Source organism: Panthera uncia, chromosome D1 (genome assembly GCF_023721935.1).
Source record: "Panthera uncia isolate 11264 chromosome D1, Puncia_PCG_1.0, whole genome shotgun sequence".
Taxonomy (NCBI): domain Eukaryota; kingdom Metazoa; phylum Chordata; class Mammalia; order Carnivora; family Felidae; genus Panthera; species Panthera uncia.
The window spans coordinates 90,094,818-90,120,976 of record NC_064808.1 but is presented as its reverse complement, the minus strand read 5'-3'; the positions used below and the strand labels follow the sequence as shown (position 1 = coordinate 90,120,976).

Sequence of the window (26,159 nt, the reverse complement as noted above, 5' to 3'; positions counted from 1 at the left end):
CGGCGAGAAATAGAGGGTCAAAATGTCAGAACAAAGGTCTTTCGTCTCAATTTTACCCATTTCACAAGCTAAGTTATATAAAAAGAACAAGAGGAAGAGCACTTGAAACTGTAGATTCTATTCTAGAGTCACTAACAAGACTGAATAAGAACTTACTTTAACGAGATCATTCCTATTTTTAACATGCAGCCTATATTGAAGTATTTTATTAATAACAAGCATCTATCCAAATTATCTCAGTGAGTTCCTCATCAAAACTTAACAAGGGGGGAAAAATCTTCTTAAGTTATGTCCCAATTTGTCTGAACAAAACAGACTAAAATCCCTAGAAGAAAATAATTAACAAAGTTAAGATTTTTTTTAAGCATTTTAAACAAAAATGATAGGCAGGAAAGAGAATGAGAACTAACAAGGTTTCTTCCCTGAAAGCTACAAATGATGATGGCCCCTGAGGCTATACTTAAAAGGGCAGCAAAGCTAACAGGGTCTCCCATACAGACTCGGTGGCCTATTTGCTTCAAATAACAGTCCAGTCGCTAAACATCCTCAGCGCTCCCTCATGAGTTAGTTCCATCATAAAACCTAAATGACAACCAACAATCATCCAGAAGGCTGGATAATGGGCTGGAGATGCACAGCTACCACAAGCAAAATGCTCTAAGAAGAGACTCTAACATCCCAGAATTGCATAAGCACGTTGGCAGCCTGCTGGAGGGAAAGGGAGAGGCACACGTGTGGGAGGGCCTAGTCTTGGGTAGGTGCTTCATATGGAACAAGAACTCAAAACCAAAGGGCTAAGAGCTAAGCAGAAAGAGGGTGAGGGTAGGGGAACGGAGTGTAGAAAACTGGCTGTCGCTTGCACATGAGTCTATACAAAGGAAGGGCTCTCTAAGAGTGCAGCCATTGTCTCATTGTGCCGGGGACACATCTTTCCAAGTCAGTCTGTTTTCGCCAACATGCACTTACTGGTCCTCATTGTGCCTGGCTCTATTCTGAGTTAAAGAATTTTAAGGATAGAAAGGATCTTTCACACCCCAAGGCACAATCAGGTTATTTATGGATCAACAGACCGATACCCAGGTAGATTAGGTAATTTTACCTAATAGCTTGCATATTAATGAATTCAACAAATTTTTTATTAATGCCTACTGTGTGCCAGGCACCATTTTAAGCATTGAGGATAGAACAGTAAGAAAAAGAAAGAAGAAAACAATAAAGGGAAAGCAAAACACAGACAAAAAGCCTCACCAGCAGCAGGAAGCTTACATTCTACCGGGGAGCTTATTTGTGGCAGGCACAGTGCTATCCACACTGCACATATTAAACTCCTTTGACTGACCTTAAATCGCACAGGTAGTTTACAAAAGGACTAGAAACCAAGTCACCTGATTCCAGAGTTATTATTGCAATTTCCAGTCTGCTGCAGATATTGCTGGTAAATTTTTAAAAAAAAAGTCATATTCCCTGCCCTTATAAAGCTCACATTCCAAGCTGATAAGAGTAGACAGTGGAACATTACCAGGGAATTGAGCAATGGACAAAATAGGAGAACGAGAAAGGAGGCGGGACTGGTCATTCTTTTTGTCAAGCACAAGACACTTAGCATTTGAATCTTTTTTTCTTAGGTCTTCAATTTTTCCTTCATTTGGATGTTGGAGTAGAAAACAAGAATTAGTGTTCTGTTAGTGAGTGATGAAATTAATCCAGTGGGTAGGTTACCTCTGGCGAGGAACTCCTGGATGCCCTGGGAGGAACAGCCTGGGAGTCTCAATAAAACTGGCAATATTCTAGTTCTTAAGTTGGGTGCAGCACCTTTGGGTGTTCCATTTTATTGTTTCATTGCTCATATACTTTTGTACATTTCAAATATTAGATAGTAACCATGGGCATATGACCCAAGGTGAAGACAGAATATTGCACCGGCATTAAAGATAACAGCCTTTAACAGAAAAGTTAATAAAATAATGGCCCTACTCGCCTATCATATGCTGGACTCAAAGGTCACTGAGTGAGGGTGAGAGGCAAAAAATGATATGCAGAGAGTGCTGCTGGTTTACACTTTGTTAAAGCCTGAAAAACTACTTAGGGGTGGCAGTTGGTCTGTCTGGGTACTTCTGGGTGCTCAGGTAGAGCACGAGCCATTTTTCTGCACCCTGTCCCTATTCTCGCCTCAACTTTCATTTCTTAGCAGGGAACTTTGGGGTCCACAATTCGAATGGTTTAAAGAAAAAAACAAGGCCAGCATTATCACTTTACTTTGCGTTAGCACGCAGATTCCGTCTTCTGGTTCTCCACGGTTGTGACTCAGGGTCCAGCCTGGGGTATTCAAATGACAGGATCTGACCTGGACAGTAGTCAAAGTGAGTCACCCTCCTCCCCAGTGTCACGCATATTATCCCTGTAAGCTGCGCCAGCAATCAAAGCTAAGCCTTAAATATTCTTAGCTAGTGAGGGGGTTGTATTTCTTAGTCCTAATCACCACTTAAACTAGTAAAATTTAATTCCCCCAAGGAACCAAGCCTGCAGCAAACCCTCCCCAAGGGTACTACTGTGGGGGCAGAAGTGAAATGTTTTGGATGACTCAGTTACCTGTTTCCAAATACGATCGAACTAGCTTCGCCCCCTTCCCTTCGAGTTCCCTTGAAGTTATTCAAAGACCCCGAGGGCCTCGGTCTAGCACATTTGGGCCTCCCCAATCAGATACACCCAACCCTCCCTCTGCCCCACACGCTGCAACGTGACGACGCTGAAAGGACGGGGAAGAAGCTGACCAGCCGGAACTCCCGCCCAGCAGACACCTGCGGCCTAGGCCTGGGTCGGGTCGGAGGACCGGCTCCAGGTTCGCGGTTCGCGGGTCCTGCAGAGGACGAGGGATCCCCGAGCCCGCGCAGGCTGACCGGCACAGGTTGGGCCAAGCCGGGCCGCCTCACCTGCACTTGTGTCGGCCGGCAGGATTAAAGGCAGCACCAGCACAAATATAAATCCCGGCGCTACCATGTTTGGGAGGATCCGCCAGCCCTGCGCGGGACTCGAGACGCGGACTCCACGCCGGGGCGGGGCCGTGGGCGGGACCTGCGGGGGGCGGGGATGCCTGAGACTCCACCCATCCAGGGCCGTTCTGTCGCGGAACCCGCACCGGCAGCCGGGCGAAGCCGTGCCTCTCTCCTTCCCGGCCGCCGTAGTTGGAGTTACAAAAAAAAAAAAAAAAAACGGTTACCCAGCAACGAGAAATAACAACTGGAACCAACGGCACCAGCTCTGAGAGAACCAAGAGGTGAGGCGGTTTACCCCACTTCCTCTCCAAAACTAAGACCTCGCCTTTTCCCTTTTCCTCTCGTATTTTCTCAGGATCCCCGACAAATTCCGGGATCGCTGGGAGAGATTGGGCGCCGAGGCAGCCCATTCTGCGAGAGTCTGAAATCCCAGCTCCTCGACGTCTCGCCCCCGACTAGACCACCGTTCCCCCTCCGACCGCCCTCCAGTCCCCAGTTTGGTTCAGGGTCTCACCAGTACTTTTCACAACCCCACAACGATTCGACACCTCATCTCCTGTTCCGTAAAAAAAAAAAAGAAAAGAAAAACATCCTGCACAGATGGGGCCTCATTCAACCGTCGAGTCCCTCACCTAGACCCCTACCACGGCTTGCGGGCTTTTGTGACATTGACACCTTCACCAAAAAGCCAGGTCCCTGAGTGTCGTTTGCTTACTCAGCAGCCCAACCCGCCGCTTGGCTGCTATCCTTAATCTAGTCCTTGTATTCCTTGTATTCCAAGACAGGAAGATAAGACCTGGTCAAGACAAAACCAGAAAATGGAAGAATCCCAAAATTTTGGACGCTAGGACTGCAAAGTCTTGACCTTGCGGCCACCACCCACCCTCCCTCCCCACTGCCCCTGCTTCCCCCCTTCAGAGTATATAGGTGCTTCGAGGCCTTGTAGGTCATGCTTCAGAAGTGGAAACTAGGACAAGACTAAGTATTAAACTTCTTCGTGCAACACATTAGAGTAATTTCTAGAACCAACATTAGTTCTTCATTTTTTTTTTAATTTTAAATCCCAAACAGCGTCTTCTCGGCGATTTATGATAAATTGTTAACAATCATTTTCTCTGAATTCCTGTGGGATAGCAGAAATTACCCTCACCTTTTAAAGACAAAAAAAGGGGTCAGAGAGAAAAAGTATTTAGTGCTATAGTGAAAAATGTGTGATTTTTTTTAATGTAAAAAAATGATTTGGCCTGTTAAATGGGTCTGTATTTATAATATTCTAATTAATAACGGAAAGTTCAAAATTCTTTGGAAGAAATGATGGATTGGGGTTGTGTGGACGGGGTGGGGGGGGGGAAGAATTCAAGTCCAGAAAATTTGGGTCTCAGAAATAATTTGACATAGTTGTGATTATATAAGTAAAATCAGACAATTTTAAAGACTGCCCTTTAATGAATCTCTAGGTACGATAGGCATTTCCTTCCAAGGAGATGTCGATTCCATTCTCCAACACCCACTACCGAATTCCACAAGGATTTGGGAATCTTCTTGAAGGGCTGACACGCGAGATTCTGAGGGAGCAACCAGAAAACATACCAGCTTTTGCAGCAGCATATTTTGAAAATCTTCTAGAGAAACGAGAGAGTAAGCTTTTTAAAATAGACATATTTTTCTTTAAGTAAGAGACTAAGCATTTGGTTATCATGAAACTTGCTTAAGACCATCCCTATACCATAGAAAGGCTTTATGAAGCAGGGGTCTTCAAGTAACAGTTCTTGCTATTGAAAACATGTGCCTTTGTGGCAGGTTCTCTTAAAATCACATTATGTCACATTATTGAAGATTACCAGTATTTTTCCCAGACCTTCTTCACTGTGTTTTTCATGGACACACTGGGTGGAAGGGAAACTCAAGAGATCATCCAGTCTAGCTCTGCTTTTTCCAACAGGCTGTTCCTATGCATCCCAGGCAGTTGACTGTTCTTCCTGGGAGGAGAGTTTGTGACTTTCTATACATTTTGACCCTTCTTACTTGAAAGAATCGTGAGTGTTGCAAAATATAATTCTGTGCTCCTTAAATAGTGAATGAAGGCACGGAGAAAAACAGCTTTTAAAAAGTAAAATTCCAGGGGCGCCTGGGTGGCTCAGTCGGCTAAGCGTCCGACTTCAGCTCAGGTCACGATCTCACAGTTCATGGGTTCGAGCCCCGCATCGGGCTCTGTGCTGACAGCTCAGAGCCTGGAGCCTGTTTCAGATTCTGTGTCTCCCTCTCTCTCTGACCCTCCCCCGTTCATGCTCTATCTCTCTCTGACTCAAAAATAAATAAACTTTAAAAAAAAATTAAAAATAAAATAAAAATAAAAAGCAAAATTCCAGGGCACCTGAGTGGCTCAGTTGGTTGAGCATCCAGCTCCAGTTCAGGTCATGATCTCACACTCCATGAGTTCAAGCCCCACCTCGGGCTCTGTGCTGACAGCTCAAAGCCTGAAGCCTGCTTTAGATTCTGTGTTTCCCTCTCTCTCTGCTCCTCCCCTGCTTGTGCTATGTCTCTCTCTGTCTCAGACATTTAAAAAAAAATTTTTAATTTAAATAAATAAATAAATAAATAAATGTGAAATTCCAGCTTGGGAAGGTAATTTATATTCTTTCTCTATTCTCCCAAGGTCCTCTCCTGCCCAGAGACTAAAATTCATGCTAATATGACAGGTTGAGAGCCAAAGCAGCTTCTTTACTTCCAGAAACAAAATTTCCAAAGTCCCGGCCTTGAAGGCTCATAACTATCAAGTTACAACTTGGTTTATGACTAATCCAGTAGGATTAGTTACAACTATACATTGTTACAGCTATACATTTCTATTAAAAAACCCTATTCTTGATTAGAACAACCATTTTGTGTAAGTCGTTACCATCATTACTTTTGACTACAGTATTCCAAGAGAGTGGTAAAGGTGACTAGAAATAACTACAGGTAAGTAAGCATTCCATTTCAAATCATCTTCCAGAAGAAGGAAACCTACCACAAGGCTTGAGTTAAAACCACTCCCATACACACGGCACAGCTCCACCATCTTGTTTTATCTCAATCCAGGCAGAGCTCAGAATCTCTGCCAATTTCCTGAATGTTGCTGGTCTTTTCCATATCCAGTCAGTATGACTATCTGTTGCACAACTTGAAACTTAAGTGCCACTAAAAAGCTATCAAGCGAAATCTTTTAGGGTAAGAGGTGAATACCAATGAACGTTCATTTAATTTTGTTATTATAGCATTAATTTTACAAATTCATGAGTAAAATGTCTTTAGTCATTTATTTAATTTTAGATCTCAGAAATGTCCCGTTCCAAAAACATTTGAGTCATTGCTACTGGATTATGGTAATTAAAGCAATTGGTGATTCAGACTGATGGTCTCAGAATACTAGCTCTCTAACTGATAAAAACTGTATAAAACTATTTGAAAACATTTGAAGCATGACAACCATTTTCACTCATGTAAACCGAAGGTGAGTTATCCAACTGATACAAGTGTCAGAATTTAGTCTCTCCAAAAGGGAAGAAAAATTCCTCTAGCCCAGTCTCTCACACAAGGCAAGAATTCCCTTGCCAGCATTCTTCATAGCTAATTATTGGTCTTAATTTTTATTTTTCTGACAGGAAACATGTTAGCATTTGATATAAGTGATATCACAAATCCCTAAGAAAAAGGTGGGCATTTGGTTATGATAAAACTCACTCAAGACCATCCCTATCCCATAGAAAGGCTTTATGAAGCAGGTGTCTTCAAGTCACAGTTCTTGCTATTGAAAACGTGTGCCTTTGTGGCAGGTTCTCTTAAAATCACATTATGTGACATTATTGAAGATTACCAGTTTATTACCCAGACCTTCTTCACTGTGTCTTTCATGGACACACTGGGTGGAAGGGAACCTCAAGAGATCATCTACTCTAGAGTTGTTTCCAATGGACTCAGGAGCATCTGAGCACACAAATAAGCTCCAACTGGCCAATTTTGGACAATTAAAGCATCAGGAAGAATAAAAAATGCAATGGATCGAAGTTTATCCAATTTCTTAAATATTCATTAGTTCATAATGATAAAAACAAACAAAACCTTTTTGAGAGGATCCTAAGAAACCAACTGATTATTCTGAAAACTGGCCGATAAAGGGAATCAAACCTTCAACCTGCCTTTTCTGGATGAACCTTACATCAGGGTAACCAAATAGTTGATACAGGAAAGTTTTTCTTTACTGATTGCTCCAGAAAACAAGAAGTAATGATCTAATAAGAGCATTGCCATTTTGCAATCCCTAAAGAAATTATCTAAGCAATCATCATCAATGGGCCCTCAGAGAAAAGAAACAATCCCCTTAAAAAGAGAAACAACTACATATTATGTATATCCTGACAGAATTACACTGCACTATCTATAAAGTATTCTTGCTAAATAACATAAATAAATAAATAAATAAATAAATAAAACCTGAATCAGCTACAGAAAATTCGAAAGCAAAGGAACTTATTAAAAGTCATAGGAATGGAATCAGAAATATCTAAACTGTGGGAAACTCCAAAGGAAAAATGACCCAATTTCCTCAATAAAAAAATTACAAGGAAAAAATATGGGCTGGGAGATAGGTGAAAAAATCTTTCAATCAAAAGATATTCAAAAGACACAACAAAAGTCTGTATGTATCCATTGTTTGGGTTCTGATTTGAACAAATCAACAGTAAAAAATAAATAAAAATATATTAGACAATGGAGAAAATTTGGATAGCTGGTACTAAGGAATTAGTGTTTTAGATGTGATAGTGATATTGTGGTTTCTTTATATCTTAGAGATTCATACTGAAATAAATATTTGTAGATAACAATAGGAATCCTGGAATTGGCTTGAAAATAATCAGAAGAAAGGATGGGAAGTTGAGTGAAGTTACAGATAAGATAAATCATGAGTTTATGATTGTTGAATCTGAATAATGTGCAAATGGGAACTTGTTATGTTATTCTACTTTCTAAGTTTGAAATTGTTCATAATGAAAAGTTAAAGAAAAATTCTGCTTAAATATAAATACTTCTTCCTGTTTGTATCTACTGACTATATATAATATGCCTCACTTTTTAAAAAACCTCTCCAGGGGCACCTGGGTGGCTCAATCCGTTAAGCATCTGACTTCGGCACAGGTTATGATCTCCCGGTTGGTGGTTTTGAGCCCCCACATGAGGCTCTGTGCTGACAGCTCAGAGCCTTGAGCCTTTTCAGATTCTGTGTCTCCCTCTCTCTCCATCCCTCCCCCACTCACTCTCTGTCTCTCTCAAAAATAAACATTAAAAAAATTGTTTTTAATTTAAAAAAGGGGCACCTGGGTGGCTCAGTCTGTTAAGCCTCCAGCTGCGGCACAGGTCATGATCTCCCGGTTCATGAGTTCAAGCCCTGCATCAGGCTCTGTGTTGACAACTTGGAGCCTGGAGCCTGTTTCAGATTCTGTGTTTCCCTCTCTCTCTGCCCCTCCCCTGCTTGCGCGCTCTCTCTCTCAAAAATAAATAAACATTAAAAAATTTTTAATAAAATTTTTTAAAAGTAAATTAAAAAATAAATAAAAATTAAAAAATAATAAGATTTTCAGCTGGCAGTAAAGAACCTGTGATTTGAAAAAGAAAACTTGTTTTGTGTTACTATTCTGGATTTACTTTAATGAACTCAAAATAAGTCTGAAATTATTGTATATATATTTTTTAATTTAGAAACCAACTTTGATCCAGCAGAATGGGGGACTAAGGTAGATGACCGCTTCTATAACAACCATGCATTCAAGGTACGGTCCTATGAAACTCGTGGACTGGGTTATTTATTCTCCCTCTCTCCAAAGCAGAGATCATCGGGATCTCCCCAGAATCATGAACATCATGAGAGGCATCACAAATATCTGCCTAAACCTTTTTAAGTGTGTTGTTCTTTCTGAGGAGAAATTTTTTTCCCAAGTATCTAAATCGTGGTTGGATACTTAGCTGAAATCGAAAGACGATCAAGAGGAAGAATGTACTTGAAAGTTACAGAATGATTACCCTCATTTATTCTTCAAATTTCATTGAGTATCACAGTGCTTAGCAATAGCAGATCCTCAGTAAATATATGTTGAATTAATGAATGACATTTCATAAAATAAAGCACCATTTATCCAGTTGTTTCATCATCATTGACATCTTACAAATTGCTGATTAGAATTAATGTTTGTAATGGTGTTTTTTCTATAAAGCTAATCTATTCAGACACTGAACCTGTCTTCTCTTTAGCAGCATTCCTACAACCAGCTTGTCTCAACCAAGGTTCCTCAAAATAATTAAGCCCTAAGCCAAAGGCACTCATTGCATGTAGGGAATCATTCTCTCCTTTGTGTCTAGAATGATTCTACTTATTTACTATCTGTGGGAGAATTGAGAGAATAGTTGAACAGAAACACTGTGTTCTGTGGTCCAGAAGAGGAGCACTGGTTGAGAAGGGCTGTGTGTGATCCAACATCACTGGCATGAGCTGGGAACTTTGTGGAACTTCTGTTTCAGGCCCTACTCCAGATCTACAAATCAGAAGCTGAATTTTAACAAGCTCCCAAAGTGATTTGTAGGTACCTTGAAGTCTGAGAAGCACTCTGCTAGACAACTGAGATAATACATTAGCCACAAAGCACCATCAGATATTAGAATTAAGAAGAATACAGGGCCCCTAGGTGGCTCAGTCAGTTAAGCGTCCAACTCGATTCCAGCTCAGGTCAGGCCATAATCTCACTGTTTGTGAGATCCAGCCCCACATCAGGCTCTGCATTGACAGCAGGGAGCCTGCTTGGAATTCTCTCTCTCTCTCTCTCTCTCTCTCTCTCTCTCTCTCTCTGTTTCTCTCTCTCTCTCTCTCTCTCATTCTGTCTCTGTACCCCCCCCACACACACACACATGCCCTCCCTCTTTCTCTCTCTCAAAATAAACTTAAAAAAGAAGAATTAAAAGGAATTAGGCAAGTTCAAGTTTTGATGGTGTTCCCAATAGATTTGGGGAATTTCCTGGGGAAATACCTGTCACTTATTCCATAAGTTCAAACGTGAAGTTCCATCCATTTGTGCCTGCCAGATGTGGGGGTGTTGAGTTTGTTTCCGTTTAACTAGATTCTCTGTATTCATGTTTTACTGCAATCAAAGGAATAATGTCGAAAAGTTTTAAATCTTTGTGTCACATAGCAATTTCAGGGTGTTTTTTTTTTCATATCTTTTGAATTCTGAAGACTTTACTTGATTAGCTTATATGTCTTCAGATTTCTGTTTTACAGATGAAAGAAACTCTTCCCATAGGTTGTGAATTAGCAATGCCTCTATTTTGGTGGAAATTTTCAATAACCATGTCAAAATAGGCAGAACTGATTCCCCTCCCCCTCCCTTTTTGTTTAAATGGTTCCCCACAGTAGAACTTAATTATTTGACATCATTTTTAATCTACAAACTTCATTAAAAAGTCAACTTGAGGGGTGCCTGAGTGGCTCAGTCAGTTCAGCTTCCGACTCTTGATTTTGGCTCAGGTTATGATCCCACGGCCTGTGAGTTCGAGCCCCACATCGGGCTCTGTGCTGACAGTGCAGAGCCTGCTTAGGATTCTCTCTGTCTCCCTCTCTCTCCTCTCTTCCCCTCTCCCTCTCGCTCTCTCTGTCTCTCTCTCAAAAAGAAATAAAGTTTAAAAAAAAAAAAAGTCAACCTGACTTCACACATGAGACACAATGGCATATGTTTTGTTCTTATTTTAAAAACTATCAGCACTTCTTTTTTATATTTTGTTCAAGATCATTACAGCATGAGGGCTCCTGGGTGGCTCAGTTTGGGTTAAGCATCCAACTCTTGGCTTCAGCTTAGGTCATGATCCCATAGTTCATGAGCTCTAGCCCTTCGTTTAGCTCTGCTCTGATGGTGCAGAAACTGCTTGAGATTCTCTCTCTCTTTCTCTCTCTGCCCCTCCCTCAGTCTCTCTCTCTCTCTTTCTTTCTCTCTCTCTCTCTCTCCCAAAAATAAACATTAAAAAAAAGATTAATTACAGCATATTATCAACTTTTAGTATAAGACAATGGCTTGTTTTTAATATAAAACCAACCATGTTACATTCCAAAAGCAAAAAATCAAACATTTTCTACGAGTTCCTTGGTCATATTTGTTTATACATATTCCCTTGAGAGTTTTCATGTATTTATTTTTTTCCAACCTACTTGAAAAAAAAAAAAACAGTATGTATTTAATCCCCACTTCTTCTCAATAACATAAAGCAATATTTAATTACCTTTAAGCAGTTTGACCCAAGACTTTACTGTTTTAGAATATTGCCTCTGATCCTCTCACCCCTCTTCCAGGAGCACGAATCAACTGAGAGTTGTGAGTCGGAAAAAGAAAAGTCTCACACATCCATGAAAGAAGATGAGACACCAGTCACAGCCTTAGTAAGTTGTTTTCTGTACACTATTAGATTCCTACAAAGAAAGATATCACTCAACTTAAAATTGTACTCCAGGGGCGCCTGGGTAGCTCAGTCGGTTGAGCATCCGACTTTTGATTTTGGCTCAGGTCATGTTCTCATGGTTTAGTTCGGTTTGAGAGTTCGAGCCCCACAGAGGCACTGGGAGTGGCTGAGATTCTCAATCTCTGTCTCTTTCTGCCCTTCCCCTGCATGCTTGTGTGCTCGCTCGCTCTCTCTCTCAAAATAAATAAATAAACTTTAAAATCGTATTTCCAATATGAATCTAGTCTGTTATCCATATTGCTAAAATTATGATTTTACTTTCTAGATAAGTAGCATCAGTGATAAACTAGCTAGTGGATCATGTTTAGCTGTGCCTATTATAATGGAAAACTCATTCTTCCCTTTAAAAATAAAACCTTATTTTCCGTGATTGTCATCGGGTGGGGAAATCTCCCCAAGAACAGACAGGACTCACTGCCCCAGTCTTGATGCTTCAGATTCATTTTCCCCTTTGGGAGTCTTTCACTAATTGATGCTCTCATTACCACACAGTGGCAAAGGTTCAGAGATAACAAAAGGAAACTCACAGAGAATTACGTGCCACCAAATAAAATGGCCTCACACAGTGTGTCTTATTCACCTTCCATGCACTACTGCCTAAATGGCTTCCTGCCTGACAGCCCACATCTAAGCAACAAAGACCTGAGCAGGGTCCACCTTCAAAGATACCTATTCTCACTAGTGTGCTAGGGCCAGCTCTCAAGAGACAACTGTGCACATGTGTACAAACCCATGTTCAGTAATGTCTATTTAGTAGCTTGAAATCAGCCACAGTAGGAGTATTAAGATTGTGGCCAATACTGCAAATCAGCCTTTTTTTTTTTTTTTCTGGAGAGTCCGTATATAAACATTTGCCAGCATATCACTGTCTATATTCTTCATAGTCCAGACTCAAGAGGACCAACCCTAGTGAGAAAGAATTCACTCTCTACAGCATTGAAGACCAAACTTCTGAGTTCCTTTTCATATCTTGATGTCCCAGTTAGGCCAAACTTGGTCTTGACACCCAAAGTAGGCCTCCCCTTCAAGGAAAACCTCACCTCCTACCCAGTGGGGGGGCCGAACTTTTCCCCATAACCTTTATAAATTACTCCAGAATTATATCAGTACAACCCAATCAGCTTAACATTGCCATAAGGTGCAATGGGAGGTCAGGGAAGACGAAAGGGAGTTTCATTTCCTTACATCTTTAGTAGTTGCCCTTACGCAGAATTTCAAAAGTTTGAGTTGAGATCTCATTGATTTCCAACTCCGCTATAATTATTTGCCCATATTGGGGTATATCTCAGAGGTTTTAATACCATTCTGTTTGCATTTAAAAGTTTAAGAGCTAGGGGTGCTTGGGTGGCTCAGTCGGTTGAGCGTCCAACTTCAGCTCAGGTCATGATCTCCCGGCTTATGGGTTTGAGCCCCGTGTTGGGCTCTGTGCTGACAGCTCAGAGCCTGGAGCTGCTTTGATTCTGTGTCTCCCTGTCTCTCTACCCCTCCCTCACTCGCACTCTGTCTCTCCCTCTGTCTCAAATAAACTTTAAAAAAAAAACTTTAAAAAATATTTTTTAATTTTTTAAAAAAAGTTTAAGAGCTAGAATTGCCTCATTGTATTTTTATAATTTTTATTTATTTATTTTGAGGGGGTGAGAGGAGCAGAGAGAGAGAGAGAGAGAGAGAGAGAGAGATTCCCAAGCAGGCTCAGTGCTGTTAGCACATAGAAATCCAGAGTCAGATGCTTAACCAACTGAGCCACCCTGGCGCCCCTGTGCCTCATTGCTTTTTTAATGGAGTGAGGGGTATAAACACCCCAAGGGTCCATCAACAGGAGACTGAGTAAATAAATCAAGTTCCATTAGTACAATGTAATACAATGGTGTTATTAAAAAAAAAAAAAAAAAAAAGAATGGGCAGAGTTATATACATTGAAAAGAGAACCAAGATAGATAGTTACAAAAAAGTAGTTGTGAACATTGTAATTAGCATGATCTCATTTTTTAAATAAAAAGGCATGTATATACCCATATGAATACTTTGTATACAGAAAGCATTTTGAGGGATATATATACTCAACCCATAATAATGGATACATCTTAGGAGTATGATTTGGAAAGGGGGAGAAATCTTTCACTACCAGTGACATTTAAGTTTTTAAATGTATATGTATCACTGTTATAATTTAAAATTATATATTAAAAACTATGTAGCTATTGAACTAGACCCTTAAGATCTCTGTGTTCCACTGTCTACAATTTAGGTAAATTATACCTCAACTTAACAAAAAGGAGCTATATACAGAAGTTCAGCCCACCACCTTAAAACTGACATTATTGCTTTAAATGTATGATTTTGATTAGCTAACCATTGAGAAATTAAGAAATTAATTTCATGTAATCATGATTATTTAGAAACAGGACACTTACTATTCTTCTTGACATTTTTACCAAGCTTTAAGGAGTCTTACTTATTTAAAAAAAAATGTTATTGGGAACTGTTAAATAGGAACTATTTGGTGGGGCCTGGGGGAGTTGGCAATGATCATTTACTGCAGAGACATATTAAAGAATGACAAAACAAAATGTCTGCCATTTTGGCACTCACCATTTGGTACATATACGGTGTGACAAGTATGTAAAATTCTGTTAGGAAGCAACAGATCTCAGTTGTTACGACCGTCAATGGATTCAATGTATGCACTATTTTTATGGCATCAAAATATTGGATATTTAAGAAGTCTCTTACTTTTTATCCATTCCATGAAGGAATCTTCTGAAGAAGAAAAAGAAAAACAGGAGAATGCTGCTGTCAAAATCCAAGCAGCCTTCCGGGGACATTTAGTCAGAGAGGAGGTGAAGAAAATGAAACCAGGTAATGCTCAAGAAAAGGAAACAGAGGAAAAGGAGTGAGGAGACCGGTTTTACTCCCCCGCTCCCCAGAAAAATGTGAACAAATAATCCAAATCCATCAACCTTGCTATGATTGTTTTTTTTCTTAGCAAGGGAGATGTGATGTAGTGAAATAACATTTGTTGCTGTTGTGAAAATCTGTCATGAGCATTTGTTTAATAAACATGCCATTGAACACATGCCTCTTCAAGATTTCCCTGAGATCATGAGTCTTATTTATACTTCTCCCAAGTCTATGTGTAAAGATGAAGAGCCTTGGATTTAAAGTTACAGAACTGGTGTATCTGAGTTTTCAGAGACCTCAGAGGTTACGTGGTCTCACCATCATCTAACGAATAAATCCCGTATCACATCGCTGCAAAACAGTCCTTTGGCTCCTGCTTCACTCCTGGTGATAGAGAATTTCACTGCCTTTCGAGAATAGTCCATTTAGTTTTTTTTAATAACTCAGATTATGAAAAAGATAAGCTGAGTCAAAAATCTGCCTCCCTGTAAGTTTCACCCATATGTTTTCATTTGTCACGCATGCATGCAGTCATTTAGTGAAAAATGTATTGAACCCAATACATGTGCTATGATATAGTAGTGACTATCTGTCCCTCCACCCGTGCAGCTGACAGTTTTTTATTTTTTTGCTCTCCAGAACCACACAAAATAAGGCTAATACATATTTAAGAAAAACAAAAGCCATCATAACATCTTAAATACCCTTCCTCAACTAAAACTTCCCAAGTTTTCCCCAAAGCACAAATAGTAATATGTGTATCATAAACTCAGAGGCTTTATGCCTTTTTTTCCCCCAGCAAATCATTCAAGCCCCCCCACCCAGTACCTTATTTTTGGAAATTTCAGTCTCTCCTTTTCGAGACCTCCTCACCCTTGAATACCTAAGAAACTGTGGGGTTCATGTCTTAGACCAAAAGATGCAGTACTCTTCTTAAAACAAAATAGAGAAAAAAATGGAGTCTTGTTTAACTAATGCTGTTATCTTCTACCACAATAATATAGCATTGTGGTAATGTCCTGGCTGGTTCAGATTCCAGTCTGCACACATTGGATGTCCCAAGCTTTGGTTCTAGGATTACACCTCTCTCAGTTCCTAGTCACACAACCATTGTTCCCCAAAGCTCAAAAACATGACTGGCTCTGTCTCGAGGAGCTTCTAAAGCCAGCCACATGTTGTGCATAACAAGTGTGCTCCTGCAAACACTTAGATCTTTTTCTTAAGCTCAGACATTCTCTATCTGCAAAGCAGTTTTATTTCAGGTGCCCTGTTGCCCCACACCGACTCCTGTCTCTGAGACTTTATCAGGCTCTACAACAGAAGTTCACCCAAGAGCAGAAGTTCTCCACTCAGATCAGATGACTTAGGCCAACGATTTCAAGGTTATGGCATCCATTCTCCAATCTCCACTCACCTCCGGACAGCCATCCCCCCTTCCAAGGTCTTACTGTCACTAGGGAGCTGCAGGCTAGCTAAACACAAGTCTCTAATATGCACTGGACCTCTTCCTCCCATCCTTAACCCCCCTCCCAGGCTTAGGGAGAAAAAAATAATAATCAACTCTACTCCAGCATTCCAGCTACTCATTCTATTCCATTCAAAGCACCAGCCTCCAATCCTTTTGCTCTTCAAACAAAGCCATCCTGCTTGGGCGATTATGAAGGGGACCCAGAATTAATACAAACACTTAGCTTCTCTGTCCTAGAGAGAAGACCAGAAGAGAAAAAAGGAATTTTCCTCCTAGTGAGTATATACCGAGAAAAAAAGAATAAGATACCTGTTACCTTCTTCATAATTCTGTTATATTTATTTCTGTATAAAGTGATTAACACTGTGCTTTCCATATCATACACACACATACACACACAAATCTAGTGGTGGTGACATTTTTGATGAAGGAGGAAAAGGAAGAGAAGAAAGTAGGAAGGAATGGATGCCGTATTATAACAATGCATATGAGTAACACTTTACTGTCATTTAACTCATTTTCCTCTTCTCTCTCCTGCCTGCTCCTTCTCAATCTCCTTTGCTGGTAACTTCAACTCCCCAACCATGAAACTTGAAACTGCCCACCAGGCTCAGTCGCTGGACCCCTTTTTAAGTGATCACATTTTTTTGTTGATCTTATTCAGTGTCATGGCTTTAAAATCTGACTAATCTCGGGGCACCTGGGCGGCTCAGCCGGCTGAGTGTCTGACTTCAGGCCAGGTCATGATCCCTCGCTTTGTGGGTTCAAGCCCAGCATCAGGCTCTGTGCTGACAGCTGGGAGCCTGGAGCCCGCTTCAGATTCTGTGTCTCCCTCTCTCTCTGCCCCTCCCCTGCTTGCACTCTGTCTCTGTCTCCCCAAAATAAGTAAATATTTAAAAAAAAATTAAAAGCTGACTATTCTCAGCTGTCCACCTGTATACATTGGGCCTTCCTTCAACTCCAAACCTGTATATTCGATGACCAACCTAACATCCCTATTTGCCAACTCAAGCCAACTCAAACACATGCAATACCATGTCATTGTTCCTAGTAACAGCTCCCGATGTTACTTCAAGTCTTGAGTTGTCTCAGTTTTTTCCGTCTCAGAAAATGACCACTCCATTCTCCTGTTTGCTCAAGCCAAAAGCCTAAAATTCATCCTCAACTCCTCTCTTTCTTTCACACTTCATTTATAATCCATTGGCTAAACCTGTGGGTTCTAATCTATAAAATATACCCAAAATCTGACCACTTCTACTGTGACCACCCTGGCCCTGATTCCCATCCTCTCTCTTGTGAATTATTGCAATTAACTCTCTACTGCTCAGTCATTACCACACTAATGCTGTATAACCCATCCCAAAGAGATTTAAGACAATTACTTTTTCTCATGAGTCTGTGGATCAGTAGCACTTTAATTGAGGCAGGCCAGATTCCAGGCTTGAGATTAGGTTCAGATCCACTTTAAGCTGAAGGTTTGTGGGTTGACTGAGAATGTTTGCCTCAGGCTGTGAGCCCAAGGGTCTACTATGTGTCTCTGCTTCATGTGTTCTATTCAGAGCCCATGCTGAAAATGCTACCCAAGACATGCTCTTCTCATGGGAGTCACAGAAGCACAAGAAGAAAAAGCCAACATAGAAGACTATTTCAAGGTTTTCCCCATATCGCTTCCCCCGACATCCCATTGACCAAAGAAAATCACTTGCACAAACCCAAAGTCAAGAGGTGAGAAAATACACTGCTCACCATGCAACCGTAGCAAAGGCCTCATGTATACATAATAATACTACAGGGTAGTGAAGAATTATGAAGAACCAGCAATTCAGTCTACCACAGTGTACTCTCTTGGTTATAATTATTCATATCCTTTTCACATACAAAATAATTCTTTCCTGTCCCAAGACCTCTAAAAGGTCCATCAAGTCTTTGAAATACAGGATCTACATCAGGTCCAAATATGGCTGTTCTTGAGCCATATGAATTAAAGAGCAGGTATCTTCTCATACATCCAACATACAACAAATGATGTACAAGACAATGTAACCACAACAAAAATACTGTCATTAAAAAAAGAAAATAATGAAAGCAAAGCGCAGTCACTGGGCCACACATGAAATTCCACTGAGTGAAGCTTGTCAGTTTCCTCTATTTGGAAAAGGGAATAATGTACCATGATCAGGCATAGGTTCTGCTCTCTCAGAATGACTTTCCAGTCTATTCTCCATAATTCTCAGTTCTTCAGTCTAGAAAATAATTCTTTTTCCATCATCTATCTTAGTCACCTGGAAAGGGCACTGGAAAATATATCTTTCTTGGTGGATACGTGGAATTCTCAAACTGATTCCTGCCTATAGACAATTGAGAGACCAAATTTCTGTTCTTCTTGCACACACCCTTAGTCTCGTTTAGTTGTTTTGCCAATATGCTTTTCTTAAAAGCTTTGTGAGTTTTCTGTGTTTGACTCCAGTCAACTCCATGAGCCAAAAGCTGCATCCACAGTTTCTTTCGAGATATGCCTCCCCCCTCTCTCTAGATTTATTATATTAAAAAGAGTGAAATATTGCAATATACTAAAGCCTTATAACTGTCACAACTAGTCTCCCTGCTTCTACTCTTTTCCCTTTGCAGAACAGCAGCCAGAACGTCCTATTTTAGTTAAATCATACCTCGTCACTCCTCTGCTTAAAATTCCCAGTGGCTTCTCGTCTCACTCAGAGTTAAAAGCGAAAGTCTCCATCTCGGTCTGCAAAGCGCTATGCAGATATTGCCTCCTGTCACCTCTCTTATTCCTTTCGCTTATCTTTTAAAATTGTCTCCATGCTTCTGAACATCATCTAATTAATGGATCTTCTATACTGCCCACTTTCTCCTACTGAAATGTACATTCCATAGGGATACAGATTTGCTAGTTTGTTCACTGCCTAGTGCCCCTATTACACAGAGCAGAAAAGAGTGAATTCTTTCTAGTGGCTCATACAAAAGTGGGGGGAGAAGGGGGAACAGACATTTCTGTTCCTCCATCAAATTAACCCTGATCGGGTTATACATCCATCCTCGAATAAATCACTGAGACCAAGGGAAAAGAATATGCTAATTGGCCTGTACTTATCAACATCAGAACCCACCACTTGGAGTAGAGGGTCAGTTCTGCCCCCCAAAAAAACCTGGTTGAAATTCAAGGAAGTTTGATGTCCCTTTTAGGAAATATAGGAATATTGTCAGGAGGAAGGGAGAGTAGACTCTGGGCAGGCAACCAACAAATACCCACCACAATACTTTAATCACCACATGGCTTCACACCACACTATGCTGTTTATTAAATTCTTTGCCAAAACCAAACACCAGGGAAGTATCACAAATGAAAGGAAAAACTTAAAACAACAAACGAGGGGCTAACAAACATGGCAATGTAGGGATCTGAGTCACCTGCCACGTAAATTGCAATGTTAACGCCCCCGCCCCGCCACTTGGAGTTGTGCAATGCAGACAGGGAAATCTCCCAAGAGAAAGAGCTTTGGAGTCCAGGAGAACATGAAACATCATGTGAGAAAGAACCTAAACTGTTTTTAAAACAGGCACCTGGGTGGCTCAGTCAGTTAAGCTTCCGACTTTGGCTCAGGTCATGATCTCACAGTTCATGAGTTCCAGCCCTGAATCAGGCTCTGTGCTGACAGCTCAGAGCCTGGAGCCTGCTTCACATTCTGTGTCTCCCCCTCTCTCTGCCCCTCCCCCACTCACATTTTGTGTGTGTCTCTCTCTCAAAAATAAACATTAAAAAAAATTTTTTAACTTACATGCAAAATTTTGTTCTGTGGGAGGCTAAGGGTGAGAATCTGTGGCCATGAGGCTTTCATAAAACATTAAGAACACTGTACCTAGAGAAAAAATCTGAATTGTTGCTGCCCTTCTGTCTTTAAACGTGACATCATCCACCATTGTTGTTAGTCTTAAAGCAAACTCAACAGTGACTTCCCTAACTTCTCAATAAAAGTGACCCAGTAGTTTCTCCATACTTCAATCTACCTTGAGTTTTCTAGTATTTGGAAACATTTCAACAGGTATCAGATTTTCTCCAAACTGGGTTTTGTCCTATGGAATTTTTTCCATGTTCCTGTTTTATGGGAGGGAAGGGAGGCTGTATAAGAGCCAGGTACTAATTTCCTACAAGGAGCTCTCTTGCCCTGAGGGTATTTCTTTTTTTTTTTTTTAATTTTTTAATGTTTATTTATTTTTTGAGAGAGACAGAGCAGGAGCGGGGGAGGGGCACAGAGAGGGGAAGACACAGAATCCGAAGCTGGCTCCAGGCTCCGAGCTGTTAGCACAGAGCCCGACGCGGGGCTCGAACTCACAAACTGCGAGATCATGACCTGAGCTGAAGTCTGACGCCCAACGGACTAAGCCACCCAGGCGCCCCTCTTGCCCTGAGGGTATTTCTAAAAAGCAGTTTACAAATATAACACTAGGACTTTGGCTCTTTGTTTTTAGTCCTTTTTTTCCTCTCCCTTATATCTGTAATGAACATACAATGACCCATTTTGTATCGATTTATGATGGTGATAAACTTATATCCAATCTGAAGTGCTTTTTACAAATATAGCTACTGGGACTGACAATTACTTAGGACTGTGAGGCTCTCAGAAGAGAGTGGACATGCAAAATACAATACTTCGGAACATGAAAACACTTCCGTGATGAAATGTGCTTGGGAATACGCAGCCTCTGTTGTATAGAGCCAAAATATAAAAGCCTGCTGGGCAGTGATGTTACTACACCTAAAATCTCAAGAGCCACCACACTCATTGCCAAATACCTTGGCAAAGGACTGTCAGCACTCTACGACCCAAGAGATCCCCACAGGAAGGAATATACTTTCCCAAGGGGCTCAGATAGGTAGGAGAAGGAGAAGGTATGAATGTCTGCTATCATTCTATCCCTGAAGACACCTGTCTCAGGGGCTTCTGACCAAAAACTCAAGCATTTTATTCCATTGAAATTGTATTACTAAGAAGTAAGGCTCAGTCTGATAAACCAGGCATTAAGCCACTTTTGGAAACTGTCAGAGAGACTTATTTTTTAAATCCTTGAGACAATAGAAAGGAAGACTTGAGCAATTAGAAAGGAAACATGATCCCTGCAGTACCAACCCAACAATGCTTGCCTGAAAGACTTGAGCAATTAAAAAGAAACATGATCCCTGCAGTGCTAACCCAACAATGAGTTTAGAGTCACCTGCTTTTAAATTTTTTTTAAGTTTATTTCTTTATTTTGAGGGAGACAGAGACAGTACTAGTGGGGAAGGGCCAGAGACAGAGGGAGAAGGAGAGAGACAATCCCAACCAGGCTCCACGATGCTAGCACAGAGCCTGACGCGGGGCTCACACCCATGAAACCGCGAGATCATGACCTGAGCTGAAACCGAGAGGCGGATGCTTAGCTGACTGAGCCACCCAGGTGCCCTTAGAGTCACCTGCTTTTAGATAGTGCAGGTAACAGGGGCGCCTGGGTGGCTCAGTCGGTTGGGCGTCCGACTTCGGCTCAGGTCACGATCTCGTGGTCCATGAGTTCGTGCCCCGCGTCGGGCTCTGGGCTGATGGCTCAGAGCCTGGAGCCTGCTTCCGATTCTGTGTCTCCCTCTCTCTCTGCCCCTCCCCCATTCATGCTCTGTCTCTCTCTGTCTCAAAAAAAATAAATAAAACATTAAAAAAAAAATAGATAGTGCAGGTAACATAATGAAAGCTGTGGTGTGCTGCTCAGACCTGCCCCCATGCCCACCCCAATTTGTCAGGACCAAAGTCTACTTCCTTTCTAGAAATTGCCTTCATTGTTAGGGAGCTGCTTCACCCTAGGTTGTACCCTCCTTGGAGACAGCTTGCATCTAATAACTACAGTGGTACAAGGGCATAGCCCCTTGCCTTAAATTGAGACCACTCTGAATGGCCATCCCAGCTCTGAGACATAGGACTGGCTGAGTTTCTGTTGCAACTTTATCACAATTCAACTTCCTCCTCTATCCAGTCCTGCTTCCCTACCATCCTTACAGGTGTTGTTCAGTAAACCACCTCTACTCAAACTCTCAAAACCTTCAGTGTCAAAAAACATTTCCAAGGAACCTGACCCATGATAATTAAGTTGAAAGTCTCTGACATACCTGCACATATATAAACTCTTTGCTTCCTGTGATGTCATAAAAATTCAGGGATGGACACACCTGCTGATCAGAAGCTAATCCATAACAAAAAAAATACACATTTCTATTTCTTCTCTAAATGAATTATAATTGCCAAAATTCCAAATATTAATACTACATACTGAACTGTGCTTCCTCCCAAATTCATGTGTTGAGGCCCTAACCCTCAATGTGATAGTATTTGGATATGGGGACTTTGGGAGATACTTTGGTTTAGATGAAGTCCTCATGATGAAATTAGGGTCCTAATAAGAGACATCAGAAATCTCTCTCTCTTTCTATCCCTTTCCCTCTCTCTCTTCTTTCCATTATAATGGAGGAGCTAATGGTGAGGGCTTAGGATTCATTAATTACCAGGTATTATATTGGGAGAACAATGACAATGGCCACTTAACTGCCACATTGGGCATCATATCAGATTTTTCTGGGGGTGGCCATTTCTTGATCAAGTATCACTTCCACCGTCCCCCTTCCCATTAGCACCTAGATTTTCCCTTGGATTTCTACACTTCATCACCACAGACCAAAACTTGCACCAGCTCTACAGATAAGTCCAGATTGGCTTAAGCCAAGTAGCACTTTCTGTCATTGTTTCAGGACCAGACATGGGATTTAGGCCTGTCTAATTAGGTGAGAATTTCTCAACGAGGGCTGATTTCACCCTACCCCCATGCCAGGAGATGTTTGGCAATGTCTGGAGCCATTTTTGGCTGCCCCAATTCAGGGTGGAGAGGAATGGTATTGGTATCTAATGGGTGGAAGCCAGAGATGCTTCTTAACATCCTATTATGCTCAAGATAGACACACACTCCCCCAACAAAGAATTATCTAGCCCAAATGTCACTGAATTAGGCATAAAAATGTCATGTGGTGGCAAGGGAGCTTTAGAATAAAGCTGACCTAGTAGGAAGCGGGTCAAAAAGACAGAAATACACGGTATCTGGTCAATGACCTACAGAATGAGGAAAGTCTGAGGACTTTCCACTTGCATGAGACTATTTGTTTTTAATGGTTTCAGCTGTAACTGATACTCTTCTAAACTCATCACTCTGGCATAAAAGAATAGGCAGGAGTTAAGCAGACACAGAGAAAAAGGAAAACAGAGGAAAGAGCACAAGGTAGTGACTAAAGGGCTCAGCAGCTAAAGCCAGATATGCAAAGAAAGACGACATGCTGCTGTGGACCAGGTGGGGCTTTTTGACCTAGCTGTTGGGAGTCCCTGGAATTAACATGGTAGAGGATGATCCTTTCCTCAAGGGAGTATAGACATTTATCAAAAAGATAAGACATACAAAGAATACAGGAAAGATAGAAAAAGGATTTTTAAAATGTAACACAAAAAGCACAAACCATAAAAGAAACATCTGATAAATATGATCACATTAAAATTTAAACTTTCATATATCAAAAAACACCATAAGCAAAGTGAAAAACACAGCACAGAATGAGAGGAGATATTTGCAATTCAAAACGCATAAAATTAACAAAGGGTTAGTATCCAGAATATAACTTCCACTCAGTATAAAAACTTAGCATGGGAATGATACACTAAATTCATGATAGTGATTATTGAGGAGAATGGAAAAAAATGGGATTGAAGAAGGGGGCCAAAAGGATCTCAGGTGTGTACAGGTTTTGTTTCTTTAAAACAAAACCTACAGGTTTTGTTTCTTTAAAACAAAACCTGAAGTAAGACAACGAATGAATACAAATAAGACAATTTAATAAGTCTGGGTGGTAGGAACATGACTGTTTTTTATATTAGCCTCTATTCTTACCCATACATTTCAAATACATTTTACAAAAAAAAAAAAAAATTGAGTTCCTGCAAATCATTAAGAAGAAAAATTAGGGAAATCGGCACATATATGAGCAGAAGAGGAAACCCTGGTCCAGTAAACATATGGAAAAAAGATGTTCATTCTCCCCAGTAAGGGACATGTAGATTAAACAATGGTGAGATACAATTTCTCATGCGTAGATTGGCAAAACTTAAAAGTAGATGACGTAGAACAACTGGAATTCATACCGCTCTTGGGGATGCATGTACATTGATTGGTACATTAGCAAGTAAACTTGTTGACAATAAGCATACTTGTTAGTGTTTAAAGAGGTCAATATATAATACTCCTTTCTTCCCCACCCAAATTCTGAACCAAATGAGGGAAATGGAAGAGAAAAACTGGGATCAAAAGATAACATTTAGAAACAGAATATTCAGATGGAACTATGATCAGTAATTAACATAGCTCAGAAATAGTAAGACTATCTCCCACATATGGATACAATTGCTATTTGGACTTTGTGTCTCCTTACTTTGGGGAGAGGGTAAGAATGACTTCATAAAGGGGTGCCTGGGTGGCTCACTTGGTTGAGCATCTGACCTTGACTCAGGTCATGATCTCATAGTTTGTGAGTTTGAGCCCCGTGTTGGGCTCACTGCCGTCACAGAGCCCACTTCGGATCTTCTGCCCCCCTCTCTCTCTGACCCTCCACTGCTCATATTCTATCTGTCTCTCTGTCTCTCTGTCCCTCTCACTCTCAAAAATAAATAAACATTAAAAAAAAAAAGAATGATTTTGCAAAAAGGTAGAAACGCAGAGTTGATTTCATTGCTGTATGGAATTTCAAATAGGTTTAGTTGGGTGGATTATAATCCTAGTAGCCGACAGGGTAAACTACACCAGTTACTAAGCTATTGTCCTCAGCTTCAATTCCACCTTCTTGGCTTCATGGCATTGGAACTGGGCTCTGCACACCACACGTTCCCCTTTGCCAGCTGGAGCGCTCTCTCTCTCTCTCTCTCTCTCTCTCTCTCTTTAATGTTTATTTATTTGAGAGAGAGAGAGAGAGAGAGAGAGAACGTGGGCGAGGGGTAGAGAGAGAGTGGGGCAGAGAGGATCCGAAGCGGGCTCTGTTGTGACAGCAGACAACCCGATGTGGGGCTCCAACTCAGGAACTGCAAGATCATGACCTGAGCCAGAGTCAGATGCTCAACCTACCGAGCCACCCAGGTGCCCCAGCCAGATCTCTTTCAACCTGTGACTACAAGGGCCATCAAGGAGAGACTTAAAGGCTGGAGGAGGGAGGTGGCACATGCTTCTGTTTCATTTCCGGTTGACTTCCTGTTAATGTCACTCAACATTGCTTCTTCCTCACCCCAGAGCAGCAGTTCAGAAGCAATTGAACCCAGCTTTCCAGTACTCATAGCCCGCCTCACGTCCCCACCAGAGACAACCAGCATCAGGCAGCGTTCTTCCTCAGATGCCGGGAGTTTCAGCTCTCCAAGGCCCTTTCACTAAGTTTCGAACTTTTAGTAATCCCAACTTCCTCTCTTCGTTCTCCAGGTCCAGCAGTAGCTGCTTCCCACAATTGCCATCTCCGTAATAGCTGAGTTTTCTATTTTAGCTTTTTTTAGTCGCCATGTAACAATTCTTTATACCTGATTAACAATTCTTTATGTTAAATTCTATTAAAGTAAGTATAGGGTTTTTGTCCCTTGATTAGGTCGTGACGAATTCAGATGGGAGTTTTGGGTTTTTTTGTTTTTTTGTTTTTGGGGTTTTTTTTGTTGTTGTTTTTGTTGTTGTTGTTTTATCAAGAGTTTTGGGTTTTTTGGTTTTTTGGTTTTTGTGTTTTTTTTACTTAGAATAGTGGATTGGAGACTTCTGGATTAAGACGGAAGACTGAAGACATGCATCCAATTCCATATCATCCAGAAACTCCATCAAAGCAACAGCAAATCAGGGTGAACGGGTGGCTCAGTTAGTTAAGATTCTGACTTCAGCTCAGGTCATGATCTCACAGCTCATAGGTTCGAGCCCCGCATTGGGCTGTGGGCTGACAGCTCAGAGCCTGGAACCTGCTTCAGATTCTGTGTGTGTCTCTCTCTCTGCCCCTCCCCTGCTCACGCTCTGTCTCTCCTTAAAAATAAACATTAAAAAAATTACAAAAACAAAAAGCAACAGCAAATGAACTTTTTTTTTAATTAAAACATGATTAGTGCAATAGGAAATGAGACAAAATCAACAAGTTTTGGAAACTGGAAACCATATTCAGCAGAACCAAAAGAACCAAA

At 41.0% G+C, this 26,159-nt stretch overlaps 2 protein-coding genes across 2 annotated transcripts in view; one reads left to right on the top strand and one right to left on the bottom strand.

The window, feature by feature from the left end:
- Positions 1-3,061, bottom strand: part of SIAE (sialic acid acetylesterase) — a 38,869-nt gene extending 35,808 nt beyond the window's left edge. Inside the window, exon 1 of the mRNA XM_049611322.1 lies at positions 2,931-3,061. Coding sequence (XP_049467279.1) covers positions 2,931-2,997 — 67 coding nt within the window. The 5' untranslated portion in view covers positions 2,998-3,061. The remainder of the gene's footprint in view (positions 1-2,930) is intronic.
- A 104-nt stretch (positions 3,062-3,165) lies between these two features.
- Positions 3,166-14,601, top strand: SPA17 (sperm autoantigenic protein 17). The gene is made up of 5 exons (XM_049611344.1): positions 3,166-3,274; positions 4,451-4,631; positions 8,730-8,800; positions 11,362-11,448; positions 14,279-14,601. Exons 2-5 carry the CDS (start codon positions 4,478-4,480, stop codon positions 14,420-14,422), a joined length of 456 nt encoding a protein of 151 aa, XP_049467301.1. The 5' UTR covers positions 3,166-3,274; positions 4,451-4,477; the 3' UTR covers positions 14,423-14,601.
- Positions 14,602-26,159: the final 11,558 nt, after the last annotated feature.